This window comes from Squalius cephalus, assembly GCF_949319135.1.
Source record: "Squalius cephalus genome assembly, chromosome: 18".
NCBI lineage: Eukaryota > Metazoa > Chordata > Actinopteri > Cypriniformes > Leuciscidae > Squalius > Squalius cephalus.
Window position 1 is genome coordinate 21403243 of NC_137139.1, and position 18338 is coordinate 21421580.

The following is an 18338-nucleotide window of genomic DNA, read 5'->3' on the forward strand; positions in this document are numbered from 1 at the left end:
GTCGACCAGCGTCAGTTGCGCCTCTTCACTGCCATTCTCAAACCCTCTCCCGTGCCCTCATGGGATAGTAAAGTGTCCATCGTACGCACGCTTCAGAATGTCGCCGGAAGTAGTAGGTCATCTGGGTACTTTTTGTCTACTCTTTTATGAGTACTGGGACATACTTTTTTGTCACATACTCTTTTTTGCCTACTAAGTATGCGATTTCGGATGCAGCCCGAATGTTTTTCAATAATCAAAAAGAACAGAAGTGGGTTACACTTAGCCTAGAAATCTAGACGCACCCTACCGGCAGCAAATTGTATTTTGCAGCCAGTGTCGTCTAGCAACTCTCCGTTGGCTTGCGAGCTGGAAAAACCAAACTCTAGTCAGGCCAATCACATAGTGTATAGAGTCGGTGGGCCGGACTTAACATAATGAAGGCAGAGTTGTGACTGTTGGCCGCGACTCTGGAGGACTTGGAGTTAAGCTTTTCTTTGAGAAAAGAACAAAGAACGGCACTGAAGTCATTCTTAAAAAAGGAAGATGTGTTCGGAGTTTTGCCGACCGGATACGGCAAAAGTTTAATCTATCAACTCGCTCCGCTGGTGGGAAAACGCTCTGGTTGGTTCTTGGTTGTAGCGCTATCCTATTGCGTGCAGAGGGAATTTGAAAGACAGCCGTTTATCCCGCCCCTCGGATTGAGCCCTGCCAATGGTGTGTTCCCAGACCCAACATCTTGATGTGGGTCTGGCTTGTCAGGCTAGGTTACACTGATAGTGCTGCAAGTTTTTGATTCCCTACACAGAACCGACTCATAAGATTTGTTTGTGAATCGGACTACACTGGTGTATGTTTGTTTTGGCTTGCAGCTCAACTCAATAGAAAGACGGTAATTTCTTGCCATTATTTTGCGCTACACAGTTTTTTATCGCATCTCACTGCGAAATTACATTTAGAACTATTCATTTCTTTGCAGAAAAGTGGTACAGGAAACACACAACTACAAGAGACTCTTTGCCTTTTGTAGTTGCGTACCACTTTTCTTTGTCGCTGCTGTTTAATTTTCAGTCCCACTGCAAAACATTTTTTTATATCTTACCCGAGTTATGAATGTGATTTATCAGTGTGATCAACTAAAAAGATCGATTTGAAGAATCAATATTGGAACCGTTCAAATGATGATCACAGTACAATATACATTATACATGAAATGTATATTTTCCCCAGTTCTAACTGTTTTCCAACCATGAATCACACCAATATTGACAGTTATAATAAAACAACACCCATTTTAGTGTCTTTGAAGAGCTCTCTGCAGTGGCCACTCACTGAATCCTGGGAGCGGAGAGGAAGGTCCAGGCTGCTCATGGCCACAACCTGATTAAGTCCACAAAGTGGGCCCGAGGTTGGAGTCAGACAAAATAAGTGTCAAGCGAGCGTGCTGCTAATTATGCCTTGACTATTACCTGGACTGACAGCAAGAGAATGGGAGGAGAGGGGGTGGGTCCGGAACATTCAGTCAAGCAGAAAGTTCCCAAACGCTGAGGCTAACACAGGTCAAGTGATTTGGCGCCTCGGGTGTATTAAAGCTATTTACAAGAGGCAGAGGGATTTATGGTGCTTTTGCACAGTCTGTTCTTTTATATGACCTGGCACAAGGTGGTCATGCTTTCTGACCTACTCAATCATTATTTCGACCCAATAAAAATCGTTCTTTTCATATGTATTTAGGTTGTGTTTTAGAAACTCGAAGTGTTCAACGAGAGAATCTCTGCAGACACCATAATCTCAGTCAAGCTGTCTTTTTCAGAATGACTCTATAAATAACACAGGAGCACAAATGTTTTTGTACAGTTTTACAGTTGTTATAGCGTGGGGTCCACAAGTTATTGAAACTCAAACAAAGTGTTATGATCTAAAATAATAAAGAAATATTTAAGATTCTCCACTAATCCAATAAGTCAGTTTGTGACATTAATCATGTGACTCTGTGGAGAAACTCAGATGTTGTTGCTCCCATTGAAACTCAAGTTGCGTGCTGAATCATCTCAAATCACACTGGAGAACATGATCATTTTACACAGTTTTTACACAAACTTCTGGAGTTCATGCAGCTTGGTGATGTCATTAATGCAAAAGAGAGACAAATTCTAAGACACTCTGAAGTTCATGTATTTTTTAGTTCAGCTTTTTAATCAGTAATATAATTTATCATTAATAAAATGCAAATATAGGCTATGCATACGTGTCATAATTAATAGATATATTTATTTGTTACATGTCTCATGATGATTAGGTTTTAGATTTTCAAAATTATGAAAAAATTATATATTATTTTTAAAATCTAAAACCTAATGTTAAAAGAAATCTAATGGAATGGAATGCAAACCACTGATTGGAGAGGCAGGTAATCCATGAACTCATTTTTGCAGCTTGCTTATACTTCCATCTAGTGGACATAAATGATAAGATGGAAATAATCTAACCGTGATGAAACGGATTTGTTATCGAGGATAAATCTTAATTGTGTCTTTCTTTTAGCAAATCATGGTATATTTTACTGTAGATTATTATTATTCCCATAAACAATAGGCTATATATATCCATTAACAAAAATACAGAAAAAACTAATATTGTGAAATAATAGGCATATTATAAATCAAAATAGTGCTTTTCTATTTTAATATACTTTAAAATATAATTTATTTCTGTTATGCAAAGCTGAATTTTCAGCATCATTACTCCAGTCTTTAGTGTCACATGATCCTTCAGAAATCATATGCTGATTTCTGAAGGATTATTTAAGAAAAATAATATGCTGATTTATTATCAATGATGGAAACAGTCGTGCTGCTTAATATAACCTGTGATACTTTTTCAGGGTTCTATGATGAATAAAAAGTAAAAAAAAAAAAAAAAAATTATAATAATAATAAAAAAACAGCATTTATTTAAAATAGAAATCTTTTGTAACAATATATAGCGTTGAAAATGTTTGGGGTCAGTCTTTTTTTCTTTTTTTTTTGAAAGAAATGAATACTTTTATTCAACAAGGATGTATTAAATTGATAAAAAGTGATGGTAAAGATTTATATTGCCAGAAAAGATTTCTATTTTGAATAAATACTGTTCTTTTAAACTTTCTATTCATCAATGAATGCTGAAAAAAGTATCACAGGTTATAAAAAAATATTAAGCAGCACAACTGTTTCCAACATTGATAATAACTGAGCATTAAATCAGCATTTTAGAATGATTTCATGGATCATGTGACACTGAAGACTGGAGTAATGTTGCTGAAAATTCAGCCTTGCATTACAGAAATAAATTATATTATGTATAATGTATATATATATATATATATATATATATATATATATATATATATATATATATATAATGTGTGTGTGTGTGTGTGTGTGTGTGTGTGTGTGTGTGTGTTTAGCAACACATCTGGTCAATGACATAACATCTGTCTGACTGTTCAACAGGGTTCGTGGCCCCCGGTCTGCAGCCAACTGAGAGCGTTGCCATGACGACACCAGCTGCACAAGTGAGATAAAAATAGTATGAAAATCTGAAATACATGAAAAGGTTTAAACATAATTTATGTGATTCCATATATCTCATATTTAATGTATTAATGAATTTATTTTGGATGTGGGCTTAATGTGGAATGGTTACAGAAATATGTTAATTACAACATAGGACAAAAAACCTTCAGTCTATTTCTGTTGTGTTTGTGGAGTATTTCCTCTTTATTCAGGTTCTTGCACGTTATGTTAGTTTTTTACTCAGTTACACATAATGTAGTGACAAGTGTTGAATTCTGACATTTTTGTCCTTGGATATATGTTATTGAGCTCAGTTGATAGCTCATCTGTCTGTCAAAACAAAAGGTCAGTTTCTTCACTCACTTTACATGAAGAGCACATCGACGGACACATGACAAAAGGTTAAACCTCTGAGAATGAAGGAGGTAAAAAGCATTTTTTCCATATTGAGCCATTCTTTCCTAACAACATTCTTCAGTTTTAAGGACTTTTCTTTTGAGAATTAAGCTAAATTTACTTTGATGGTGATAAGAGAGATTTAATCAAAGTATCCAGAAATTGCAATATGTGAATGATATTCACTCTGCATAATTCAGTTTGACTTTCAAGGGATTATCAATTGCATTTTACTTTAAATAAACCAAGTGCCCTTTCACTGGTATTTGCATAACCAGGATGATTTGATTTCCTTATCCATGTATGATAAGTTTGTGATTAAGCGAACACGATGAAGGTTTAACTTTTGGATGGAGGTTTGACAGTTAGAAATGGGTTTCTTGCTCATCTCAGAACAAATTGCTTTGTCATATTAAACTACTTAACCACTATTTTACCAATTTGTTGAATAAATTTGCATGCAAATAATTTGTGCATATGTAGCCAACAGACTGTAATACTCTTAAAAATAAAGGTTCTTTTATTGGCATAAATGGTTCTATGAAGAAAGTTTAACATCAATGGAAATATTCCATTGCACAAAAGTGAAAAAATGTTCTCCAGATTATTCTGTGAAGAAAACAAAAAATATTCTTCGCACTAAGGTTCTTTTAAGAACTGTTCACAGAAAGGTTCTTTAATATTCTCATAAATACTATATTGCATAAAACTCTCTTTTGGAACCTTTCTTTTTAAGAGTGTACTTTTATTACAAAACTGCTGACATGTTTCTTGTAGACATTAGTAGATTTGTAATGTACTTCAGTGACTTCATCTTTCAGGCTCACTACATGCTTCTCTTTTGAGGACGGAGAGAGGCCAGCGATACATGGCTCCTCCCCTCAGTGTAAGTAAAAACATTCCAGCCAAGTGAGAGAGCCAGCGAATATGAAACCCTGGAAGTCTCTGATTCCAGTCCCTTCTCCTTGTGAGCACTCACACGCTTACTAGAGGACAAGGACGCCCCATAAGCAGCTGCAGCACATCTTTTTTGAGACTTCTTTAGTTTTGTGGAGTACCTTAAAGGGTCCCTTATCCAAAGCCACCATGAAAGCCACCATATTTTTCATTCTCTTGACCGTATTGGCTCATTCCAGAGGCCAGTACCACTACCAGGGCCTCATGAACTACCTGGAAAACAGGATGATTGCTATGGAGGTAAGATTATTTTGGTTCATCTGGCCACGTTTCAATATACTGTCTGCAGTCCTGCTAGTTTTCAGCCATTTTACAGAGACGTCCACTTTTCTAGGAATACGTCAAAACTCTGAAACCATGCTAATTCTGAGAGTTCTTTACATTTATTCAACTCGACAACACTTGAAAATGTTGGCAATATCTGTAGCCCAGTTTGTTCAAAGTGAGAGTACACACACTCTGAAGTAACTTCTCAAACCAAAGAACCATAGCTTAGATCAACAGACAAAACAAAAAGTCTTCATCTAAGCAAGTGCTGGCTCACATTTACTTAAGATTTAAGTCTTGAGTAAATGGAGACTTAAATCTTCATTACTTTTGAAGAAAGTAATGAAGATTTAAGTAGTTTTACTTTTTTTGGTAACACTTTATTACATGTAGTTACTATAGTAATAACTATAAATGACTAATCCTAACCATAACCCTATAGTAAGTGCACATAGTTAGTTAATATTACTCCGTTATGTATAATTACACTGTAACAAAGACACCTTAAAATAAACTGTAACCCTTTTTTTCTTGAGTGAAGTTGTACCCCAGTGCAGAGAAACGTTTTCTTAATTGACAGAATAGTTTATCTCAGCATTTTTGTTCAGTGAAGCTGTGCTGAAAAAATTCTAACACTGATTCAATAAGCAAAAATAATTACTCATGATTAAGTAGACACTTCATTGGAATAATTAATTTATTCTGTCAATTTACTGCCATAATTTCTGTCATGTGCAGACAGGACTTGATTACCTGAATCAGCAGGAGTCCACTGAACATGCTGTTACTCTTAAAATGTGTGTGATGTACAGTACAAGAAAACTAAAAGCCTTCTTTCTGGTTAGAATTTTTTTTGGGTCACACTTTATATTAATGTACAATTCTCACTATTAATAACTATTAGCAACAACTTTTTGCCTCAAACTCCTAATTACTGCTTATTAATAGTTAGTAGGGTAGTTGTTAAGTTTAGGCATGAGGTGGGATTAGGGATGTAGAATGTGGTCATGCAGAATAAGGCATTAATATGTGCGTTATAAGTACCAATAAACAGCCAATATCATAGTAATATGCATGCTATATGAGCAACTAGTTAATAGTGAGAATTGGACCCTGATCTAAAGTGTTACTGTTTTTTTTTTTTTTTTAATCTGGTCCCAAAGTAAGGACTGCAAAAAATATTTATTTTCAATTAATATTTATGGAGCAACAACATTTATGAGAAACAAAGTTCGTTTTGATTCGAAATCATGCAATATTAAAGTCAGCTTGAGCAGCTAGCCTACAGCAAAAGGCCCCTGGGGTGGCCACACTGATATGGTATACATATTTAATGAAAATTCTGACAATTCGGCACCATATTCAAGTACTTTTAATATAGTAATACAGTATGGGAAGTTTTGTGACTGTAGCTCCTGCAACAAGGAGGTACCTCAAATAATTTCACTCATTTGGCAGTTTTTTAATAAGAATTAATAGTGAGAATTTTTATTTTATTTTTTATAACTGATTTGTGGAACTGAAGGGTCTCGAAGATTGTAGACCCCTTCAACTCTGCAATGATTGTTCACAATTTATTAAAAATATGTATTGAATTTTATGGTGTCCTTGACTGATAGCCTCAGACATCACTCTGAGGTTCTCCATCTGCTGAACTCAGATACGAATTGATTTTGCCTTTGACTGGGCTAACACATGCTGTCCAGAATTACTCAACACTTCTGAACCATTATTCCCAGCAGGTCTATTCACCATTGGAATAAGTTTAACATTGGAAAGAATTTGCTGCACTTTTTGATCTGGCTGCAGAATCAGATCATCTTAAACAATTATTTGACTCAGTGTATTTGTCATTTTTCCAGGAACGCATTGCCTTGTGGCATGAACAGAACAACCGCTACAACTCCGACCTGAAGGAGTTCAGGCAGCAGGCCGCAGACCTGTTGGAGAAGTTGGGCAAGGAGCACAGTAAACTGCGTTCCGACATGGAGGGCGCAGGAGCACGGGTAGACCGCGTGGAGCGTGAGATGGACTATATTGAAACCAAGAATCCACCTAAGCCTTGTGTGAAAGCAGCAGACAAAATGGTGGAACAGGACCCGGTTTTCAAAGAGAGCAAGAAGGAAGATTTCTTTGAGCTGTCTGGTGAGTCTGGGAAATCAGGTTTTGAAAGTTGAAGCCCAGCTTTTGATCATTTACTTTCCGTCTTAGCCTTGACATACTCTTGGTCGAGGAGATTTAGCTTACCGTTACAAAGCAGTAATTTCCAGAGTTTTTGTATTTTTAAGACATTTGTATTTTATGAGAACTAGCATCCCAGTTACACTCATCCATATTGGGATTGTGCTGTAGGCCTTGTGACTGTCTCACTTCAACAGTATAATGGTAGAATTTCTGCTAATGCTTGGGTGCCTTACACTGAGGATTTATTCATTTAGAGGAAATGTGCTGCATCTTGTTAATTAGGAAACAAGGAACAAAGAATCAAGCCAGTCAGTTCACTAGATTAGCCATTTGGCTTTTGTGGTTAAAATGTTATGCAATTGTTGTTGGGTTCTAGCCTATTTTGTTATCCAGAAGGCTGGAATCAAAGCAGATGAATGTATTTGTGTTTCATTGGCCTGTTCATCTGACAGCTTTACAGTTCATCTGTCTCCACTGAAGTACAGCATTGTTAACCAAAAAATCCACTCTAAAGCTGAAGGCTGCAGGCAATTACATTACAGTCCATTACATTTATTTATTTCCTTTCAAACAAAAGATATATTTTTATACTTTATTCACTATGGTTCAAAGGTTTGGGGTTGGTAAAACAGTAATATTGTGAAAAAAATACAGTAAAACAGTAATATTGTGAAATTGCATTACAATTTAAAATGTCATTATTATTACTCCAGTCCTCAGTGTCACATGATCCTTCAGAAATGATTCTTAAATGCTGATTTGGTGATCAAGAAACATTTATTAATATTATCTATTTTGAAAACAGTTGTGTTGATATACCATGATATACATTTTTAGAATGTTTTGATGAATATAGAAAATATAAATGCACAGTATTTATTTGAAATATATATATTTTTAACAATGCCTCTGCTGTTACTTTTGATCAATTTAATGTGTCATGCTGAATAAAAAATGATAATTTCTTAAAAAAGATTTTTTTTTATCCTATTACTGACTCCAAATTTTTGAACACCAGTGTATATATTATCAAAAACATTTTGTAACAAAGAATTACTGGCAAGGGAATCTACAAATAAAAAGTGAATTAAAATAACATTAACATTTTCTTAATCGAATGATTGCTATAAGCTTTATTTTATATATTGTTTAGAACAGCCTGACTCAATTTATGCTAATAGAGTTTCAGCTACAAATGTGACAGATCATGACAGGAGAAACTAATAAAGTTTAAATTTTTTTTCTTTGAAATTAAATATCTTATAAGAAATAGATACGAAATAGTTCCAAAATGCCTGTATATTAAAATGAAGATGTATTAATAATGCTTGTTAAGCCCCACACAATCCTGCACGTTTATAGAAGCATACATGACATTTAAGGGTGAATCTCTCGACTGTGGAGGCTTACATTAGTTTTAATTTTTTTTTCATAATGCTGTCATCCAGTGCTTGTGCAGACTAAGCAGTCTGTATAAATTGCTTTCAGAGTTCACAATATTAATCATAGTATGCTTCCTGTAGACATTAATCATGTTTGTTTTCATTGACAGTGTGCGTGAACATTGTGTCCCGTCTAAAAGCAATGAAGATCCTTAAAAGGTTGGGGAGCCCGAAAGGTGTCTGGACCAAAGATGCCAGGTCAGCGAAAGTCTACATCTTTAACGGCACATCCGACAACACGCTGTACGAATTCAACTCAGTGCGAGAGCTCTCTGCATCATCAGGCGTGTCTAAAGGCAGGCAGATCACCGTTCCCACTGCTTGGAATGGGACCGGTCATGCAGTCTACGATGGCTTTCTCTATTATATCAGTGAAAGTTCAGAGCTCCAAGTTATTAAATATGACCTCAAGAACGGTTCGGTTGCAGACAGTGCAGTGCTTCCCATGGAGGACCGCAGCCCAGTGTACCAACTCAATCCAGAGACGCTGGTGGACCTGGTGGTGGATGAGGATGGGCTATGGGCGCTGTATCCAGCTGGAGACACTATCAATCTTGCTAAAATGGACTCTAACTCTCTGGACATAGAACAGATGTGGGACACGGCGTGTCCAAGAAACAACGCTGAAGCTGCTTTTATCGTCTGCGGCACAGTCTATGTGGTTTACAACACCAAGCCGCCGAGCCGCTCGCGTGTGCAGTGTGTGTTCGATGTGAATGACATGGTTAGCAGCGGCGAAGCCCCTCTGATTTATTTCCCCAGGCGCTTCGGGGCGCATTCCAGCCTCAAATACAATCCTGAGGAGCGGCAGCTCTATGCATGGGATGATGGGTACCAGATTCTGTATAAACTAGCGCTGAAGAAGAAGCTATGGGCGATAATGCCACCACCTGAGGAATAGTGGACCTCTTACGTTCTTAAAGGGCTTTATTTTCCTGGCTACAAAATGTTACTGAAAATGAAAATCCTGTCATCATTTACTCACCTTCATGTTGTCCGTATGACTTTTTTTCTTCCATGGAACTCAAATGGAAAAATAAATGACAACCCAGACTGCAATATTAGTGTCGGCCCAGATCCGGCCCACTATGTTGTGGACCGGCACTATGTTGCTTTCTGGGAATGGATGAGGATTGAGGCATTCAACCATCAAAAAGGACTCAAAACCACCATTAAAGTAATCTTCTCTGAGTCAGAACTCTTAAATGAATTGGCTAATCCAGTTCACAAAACCAATCTGAATGATTTGTTCACGACTGAATCTGTTCTCAAGTTCAATTCACTGATTCAGTTAATGTTAAACAACTTAAATTTGGTTCTAATTCTCACATAAAGCTATCATGACTTTTTGTGAAAAAACAATCAAACAAAAAATGTAATAAAAATATGAATCTGAAGTTGAATGATGGTTTTAATTACCTGTACCTGATTTATGCTTTAATTTGAACTACTCTTTTTCTACAGTACAGAATTCATTTTAAACAACTTAAATTTTCACATGAAGTTCTTCATAAGACTTGAAATATAGTGGCTTATATCATTTGGAATGACATGAGGGCAAGTAAATGATGGCAAATGTTTAATTTTTGGCTTTACCTTTATCAACACACAAATATATTGCTTTTGTTGCACATTTTATAAAAAAAATATGAGACAATATGCAATCTCTATAATGTAACCCACTATTTGTGATTTGATGACAGAAGTTCACAAGAGTGAAAGAGAAGCAACTCTGTCCTTGAAATGGTTGAAACAACATTTTATTTGGCATTTTTGAAATACAAGAACCTTTTCAAACATTACAAGTTATATTGCAAGTACAAATGATCAATACAAAATTAGAAAGTTGCTCAGATTCACAAGGGGGCAGAAACAGGTTGTTAAAACACCAGCACACAAGAGTTAGTGATGAGGTAAAGAACCAGATCTAAACCTTATTAACTTTACATTCACCTACAGAAACACACTTTATATTATCTGAGTATTACAACATTGGTGATATTGTAAAAACAGGACCAAAAAGTTTGTCACTTTGTCACAACCATTTCTTCAACAAATTGACTTTTTGACAGAATTTTAAAGATTCTGTTCAAATATGAAATCTATATATAAATTTAAAGCTTAACAGTTACCCTATGAGATGATGGCGGGCATTATGTAAAATAGCCCAAGTGCCATGTATATTTCAAGATATTTCAACACCACCAACTGGAGCGTAAAGTCATTCATCATCTGACAATGAACTGCCTGCATAGGGTTTATTTTTATCTTTTTCATCTTTGTGACAGATATGTGCACTTGAATGGTCTGTCTTTTCTCATTTGAAACATATAGTCAAAATGTCCAGGACTCGGAAGGGATAAAATAAAATATTGCGGGCAATGGAAGTTGTTAAGACATTTATGACATTAACAATTTAAAAAATAACATTATTATTTTCACTGCTCAGTTGAGCATTACATGTAATAAAAATAACACTTGCACAAGATGGCATGACTTTTTTTAGACTTACTTAGTTGACAGTTATATTGAATTGTTATGCAGATATTACCATGTTACAGTTCTGCTGGATACAGACTGTACAGTGCCACATTATTTTATGCACATCCTTTCAAATATCCCTAATTTTTTTACAAATAATTGTTGTGAAATAAAATAAAAATATGAATCTGAAGATGTATGTTAGTTATTTTATGTAATGTCAACCCTGCTCTTTTAAACAGTACAGAATATGAATATATTTTATAAGTCTGAGCATACATTGATTACTCCAGACATTTTTCCAGACAAACTTTGACAGTACAATTTAACTCAATAAAATGACATGTCAAAAGATGAATGAGATGTCAGCGTTAGACTATTAAAACAATCGTGAATACAGTACAACCCACATAAATCAAGACAGATCTCTATGAATATTTCAGCACTTTTACCTTAAATGCCCAGTTTTGTACCTGGTCTTGACGATGAATATTATTTTAATCATAAATGTATTCAGCTACATGTGAAGTGTTTTGTGTGTGAACAGGAAGTTCTTTACATGTAAACCATCTGTGTTTCATCAAGAAATTACTGGATAGGAAAAGTTTGTTGTGCTCTGATATATATATATAGACAGTCTCTTTTTACACATAACATCTATACAACATCTATAAACCGCTAAATATTTCAAAAAAGTACACCTTCACACAGGTTTTGACAGAGAAAATAGTTTGTTCGTAGTAGCCAATAGCACGACAAATCCGTTTGCGTTCTCTTTTTCTCACTCACACAAAACATTGTCCTTTTCCCTCAATATTTTATATAGGCTACCAACTTTTTTGACTTCATTCTTAGGACTTCCAATATTTAATCTTTCATCCACAAAGACCTTTGTAGCATTGTGTGGAAACTTCTGTTTGCACGTAGACCACTTGCAGAACAGCTCATCGGATTTCAAATGCTTCAGGAAAATTCATATTGGAAAGAAACATCTCCTCTGACGATACCAAGCTATTCTAGGAACACAAGTTGGCTTTGTAGAGTACTCTAGGTACAAAGGTTTGTACAACACTTCCAAGAATTGACTGAGGATCATAAGGACTGGAAGAGCTTGAACATGAGGAACGTAGGGGCAAAGATAGTAGGGTCTGATCTTAGATCAACGTTTGGGAACCATCTAAATCAACCCGTAGGTAACGTGAAAGTAGCAGAGCTCTTGTTTTCATCGGACAGACAAATGGACTACAGCGAGAATGCCGAGCCATAGGTTTACATATGGCTCTGATCAAGGGCTGGCAGGAGGTTTGGGGGAGGGACAAGACCCCTGACTGTCAAAACTGGCGGTTCTAGCTTTCCACTGTAAGAAAAGACACATGAAAAACCCATCAATGAGAGCATTTAAGAGTAGAAGCAGCACAGCAGAAGAGTGAGCAAATGTTGCTCAGAAGAGTGAATTTTACACTGTGGTTGGATGAAACTGATGCATCTGAAGTTATCTTATAAATTAAACATATTTGTTATTTTTTAATTATTTTCTGTGTAAAAATAAATATCACGCTTTTAATTCATGCAAATCCAAACACATCTAATCACGTTCCACTTAAGCAAACTGCATAAATGAGGCTACAAATGAACTAACTAATTAATCCTCAACCTGATTTTTCTCATGCTTTTATGTAATTATTTGCACATCACGGTATATTACAGTTGTAAAAATGAGAATTAGCATTTGTTGAATAGCCTGTTTCTCATACACTAGCAGAAAACTTCTATGGCACACTAATTTATTCAGTACAAACTTAATTAAAATTAACAATAATTTCAATAATTGTGACTTCCAATAAAACATCAAACGGAAACACAACCATACCCCTTTAAAAATGACCAAAAACAATGCCTTACAATCTAAGCCACCAATTATTTCTCAGGTCTACTTAATATTCAAATAAAAGAGTGTGTGGCCACGCCCCCAAACACAATGCATAGATGCCCAGACAGGACCACAGCTGAAACAGTGCTTTTTTTTTTTTTTTTTAGATTAATTTTGAATGAATTGCCAACTTTGTTCAAAATAAAGACAACATTTATTATTATATTTAACAGAAGAAATGTAAGTAAATTGAACGAAGAGAGCAAAATGCGTAACTTAACTTTTACATAGCGCCAAATAATTTTTTCCCCCCTCATGATTAACTCTTGACCACATTTCAGAAAAGGGGACAGCATTTCAGTGTGTGAATTAAAATCAGCACTGACATATTCCACTCATGTATTATTCATGAAGCACAGTACAAGTTTGAGGATGTGACTAGAGGGATCTGAATATTTACAAAGAGAGATTGGCGAGTAGTCAGAAATGAATTCTGAAAATGCAATTTGCATTAAAAATATAAACCAGGGGAGTGTCCAAACTCGGTCCTGGAGGGTCACTGTCCTGCAGAGTTTTGCTCCAACTTGCCACAACACACCTGTCTGAAAGGTTGTAGTATGCCTAGTAAGACTTTTATTAGCTGGTTCAAGTGTGTTTAATTGGAGTTGGAGCTAAACTCTGCAGGACAGTTGCCTTCCAGGAGACACCCCTGATATAAACACTAATTCAGAGGGTTATTATGCCTACCCTTCATGTTTATGTTTGCATTCCTGGAGGGAGGGTTACTTACCACTTTTTCTGATTTCTTAGGCTCCACCAGGGAGTGCCAGTGTGCAATTGGCTTACGGGGGTATGTGAGCATCTCATTCCAATGGTCTCTACCTAAACCTTCAGCACCACAGCCCAAACGGCACACACCAATTATCTCATTGTGGCCCACCCTGCAAGATAAGATTTGTTTGTTATAGAATTATGCATTGGTATATCCGTTTTTTTAAGTGATCCAAATAAACACAACCACTCTGGCAATGAATAATGTAACTTAAAGACAATGATATGAGTTTGCCTGCCAGTGCAACTGACCTATTTTGCAGCAAGGTATGTGTGTGAAAATATGTGCATATGTTCTAAATCAGAGAGAGCAGCTGAAGTGCCACAGGATAAAGAAATCAACATACAGTACATTTACCTCAGTGGTGCTGAACCTTACGTGAGTCCTTTTGTGAACCCAAGGAAGAGAATTATGAAATAGCAGTTCCTGACATCTAATCATGTGTGTGTTCTTGTCTTGGACACTGACTGCTCGAGACTTGAGAATGTTGGGTAAAATGTATGCACCCGGTTCTTTGAGCAGTTACCCAGCTGTAGAGAAGTGAGCAGTGAATGCTCTGACATCTGATCTTTTCCTCTTTCTACTTAAGCACATGTACTATACCATGTGATCATTCTGATGTCTGGTGACCTTCTATTCTAATATATCCTGTACAGTTTGTTTCAATATTTCAGTATTTCTCTGTTTAGGTTGTGTGCCTTGAGTTTGATGCACAATATATTACAACCCCATTTCCAGAAAGGTTTAGTAAAATGCAATACAATAAAGAATCTGTGGTTTGTTAATTCTCTTGAACCTTATTTAACTGCCAAAAAAACAAAGGAAGGATTTCCTATGTTTTTACTGACAAAATTAATAAACAAATTTTGATTTTGATGGCTGCAACGCACTACAAAAAAGTTAGAACAAAGGCAAAATAAAGGTGATAAGATTATAGAATATCCCATTTAAAATCTTTTAAAACAGTCCACAATAAGTAGGTGAATTGGTAATAGGTGAGGGTATCGTGATTGGGTATAAAAGGAGCATCTCAGTCTTTGCAAGCAAAGATGACTCATGGTCACCACTTGGTGCTAAATATCATAATATTGTAAAAAGATTCAGGAAATCCAGAAAAATCACAGTACATGTAGGGCATGGGTGCCCAATCTTGCTCCTGCTGATCACTGTCCTGCACAGTTCATCTCCAACCCTAATCAAATACACCCGAAGCAACCAATTAAGGTCTTCAGGATCACTTGAAAATTTAAGACAGGTGTGTTTGATTAGGGCAGGAGATGAACTGTGATCGGCAGGAGCAGGATTGGGCACCCCTGATGTAGGGCCAGGCAGGAAACCTCTGTTGAATGTGTGTGACCTTTGAGCCCTCAGAAGCCATTGCATGAGAAACCATCATGCTACTGTGTTAAATATATCCACATGGACTCGGGAGTACTTTGGAAAACCATTTTCACTTAACACAGTCTGACGCTGCATCAAGAAATGCCGCTTGAATCTCTGTTACGCAAGGAGAAAGCTATACATTATATGCAGAGATACTGCTGAGTTCTCTGGGCCTGAGCTCATCTCAAATTATCCAAAACACAGTGGAAATCTGTGCTGTGGTCAGATGAATGCACGTTTCAGCTTGACATTCTCAGTTCTAAGTTTCCAAAGACGAAAGGGACCCTTCAGACTTTCATCAGCGACAGGTGCAAAAGCAAACATCTTTCATGGTAACATCAGCGCAAACGGCAAGGGTGACTTGCATGAAGGTACCATTGATGTGGAGATGTATTGGGATTGTACAAAGACATATACTGCCATCAAGATGACATCTTTCCTGGGAAGCAAGACAATGCCAGGCCTCATTCAGCACGTGCTACAACAGAGTGGTTTCGTAGACACTCTACTCCGCAGAAGGGATGTGCTTGCCTGCCTGCAGTCCAGATGTGTCTCATACTGAAAATGTGAGAATCAGTCATGATGACCATGGACTGTTGAGCAGCTGTCTTGTATCAAGCGACATTGGGCAAAAATTCCACTTGCAAAACGGCAACAATTAGTATCCTCAATCTTCAAATGATCAAAAATTGTAATTAAAAAGGAAAGGTGATGTGACAAAGTGGGGAAAATGCCTCTGCCCCAACTTTTTAGAGTGTGTTGCATCCATCAAAAAAAAAAAAAAAAAAAAGACTATACACTCACCTAAAGGATTATTAGGAACACCTGTTCAATTTCTCATTAATGCAATTATCTAATCAACCAATCACATGGCAGTTGCTTCAATGCATTTAGGGGTGTGGTGTATGCGGCAGTCCTGTGGGCGAAAATGCCTTGTTGATGCTAGAGGTCAGAGGAGAATGGGCCGACTGATTCAAGCTGATAGAAGAGCAACTTTGACTGAAATAACCACTCGTTACAACCGAGGTATGCAGCAAAGCATTTGTGAAGCCACAACACGCACAACCTTGAGGCGGATGGGCTACAACAGCAGAAGACCCCACCGGGTACCACTCATCTCCACTACAAATAGGAAAAAGAGGCTACAATTTGCACAAGCTCACCAAAATTGGACAGTTGAAGACTGGAAAAATGTTGCCTGGTCTGATGAGTCTCGATTTCTGTTGAGACATTCAGATGGTAGAGTCAGAATTTGGCGTAAACAGAATGAGAACATGGATCCATCATGCCTTGTTACCACTCTGCAGGCTGGTGGTGATGGTGTAATGGTGTGGGGGATGTTTTCTTGGCACACTTTAGGCCCCTTAGTGCCAGTTGGGCATCGTTTAAATGCCACGGCCTACCTGAGCATTGTTTCTGACCATGTCCATCCCTTTATGACCACCATGTACCCACTACTTCCAGCAGGATAATGCACCATGTCACAAAGCTCGAATCATTTCAAATTGGTTTCTTGAACATGACAATGAGTTCACTGTACTAAAATGGCCCCCACAGTCAACAGATCTCAACCCAATAGAGCATCTTTGGGATGTGGTGGAACGGGAGCTTCGTGCCCTGGATGTGCATCCCACAAATCTCCATCAACTGCAAGATGCTATCCTATCAATATGGGCCAACATTTCTAAAGAATGCTTTCAGCACCTTGTTGAATCAATGCCACGTAGAATTAAGGCAGTTCTGAAGGTGAAGGGGGGTCAAACACAGTATTAGTATGGTGTTCCTAATAATCCTTTAGGTGAGTGTATTTACAAAATGCATTTAAGTTGGTCAGTAAAAACTTTGGAAATGTTTTCTTTCTACTTTTGTTAGTTAAATAAAGGTTTTAGAAAATTAAATCAGATTCTTGATTTTATTGCATTTTACAAAATGTCCCAACTTCTCTGGAAATGGGGTTGTATAATAATATATGAACTGTGTTAAATGTTATAGGAATAGTGCAGCCAAAAATGAAAAGTCTCTCGTAATTTACTCACTCTCGTGTTGTCACAATTATGTTCACAGTAGAGAATGCCATGATATTGCAGCCCAAATATATTGCCAAAGATATTGCACAGCTTCCTTTTGTGTCGACAGTTACTCCTGTTGGATGTGGTTTGTCCTACGTGGAGGTATGCTGACATTATCCTAGATATCATAGCTCTTGCTACACCACAAAGACTTGCTGTCCAGCGGGATGCGCACCAATAATTTGTCCTCTTTTAAACTCTGATATGTCTCCCATTATGCTGTGTGGATGGCAACATTTTATATACTGTACAGCTGTGCCATTGCTTTGTTTATTCAACCTTCACTCTCTGCTCTTACTGATGGAGAGTAAAATCAGTGAAGATTGGCCACCAGGCCGAGCATATATAGACGTGAAACCTCCAACAGTGTTTCAGTTTCATTGTCCAACCCTGTATCGTTTCGCTTCAGAAGACATTGATTCATCCAAGTGGGGTCGTATGGATTACTGTCACAATTGCTGTGTGTGGTTTTTCAAGCAAAGGAGCGGAACCCATTCAATGGCATTTTATGGACTCACAGAGATGGATTATTTTCTTGAATTTTTTTGTTTGTTTATCTGAAGAAAGAAAGTAATTTATACATTGGTAATGGCATGAGGGTGAGTAAATGATGAGAGAATATTTGGGTGAACTATCTCTTTAACACTGTTATAGAGATATTCTCATATTATTTCAAACCAGTCAAATTTAAATTGAAAATTAATAAAAAAAATAAAAAATATATATGTGTTTTTCCCTATGCAATTACAAAGAATGAGGGCTGTAGTATTCATGTTTCAAAAATCAAGAAAAAAGTATCATAAAAGTATAATAGTTCATATGACTTCTGCATTACATATAAGCCTTCTGAAGACAATAGCTTTGTGTGAGAGAAATATTGAAAACTGTTATTCGCAACATGACAGTGTTACGGGTAATTTG

At 36.8% G+C, this 18338-nt stretch overlaps 2 protein-coding genes across 3 annotated transcripts in view; one reads left to right on the plus strand and one right to left on the minus strand.

The window, feature by feature from the left end:
* The first annotated feature begins 4830 nt into the window (after nt 1–4830).
* olfml3a (olfactomedin-like 3a) lies at nt 4831–9833 on the plus strand. Its single transcript, XM_079849276.1, has 3 exons — nt 4831–5129; nt 7019–7301; nt 8893–9833. Exons 1-3 carry the CDS (start codon nt 5019–5021, stop codon nt 9681–9683), a joined length of 1185 nt encoding a protein of 394 aa, XP_079705402.1. The 5' UTR covers nt 4831–5018; the 3' UTR covers nt 9684–9833.
* Nucleotides 9834–11039: 1206 nt separating this feature from the next.
* Nucleotides 11040–18338, minus strand: part of syt6a (synaptotagmin VIa) — a 57804-nt gene continuing 50505 nt past the window's right edge. For both annotated transcript variants that reach the window (XM_079849275.1, XM_079849274.1), the window contains exons 6-7: nt 13924–14074; nt 11040–12620 (exon numbers count right to left, since the gene is read on the minus strand). In XM_079849275.1, the coding sequence (XP_079705401.1) occupies nt 12549–12620; nt 13924–14074 (223 nt within the window). In that variant the 3' untranslated portion in view covers nt 11040–12548. The remainder of the gene's footprint in view (nt 12621–13923; nt 14075–18338) is intronic.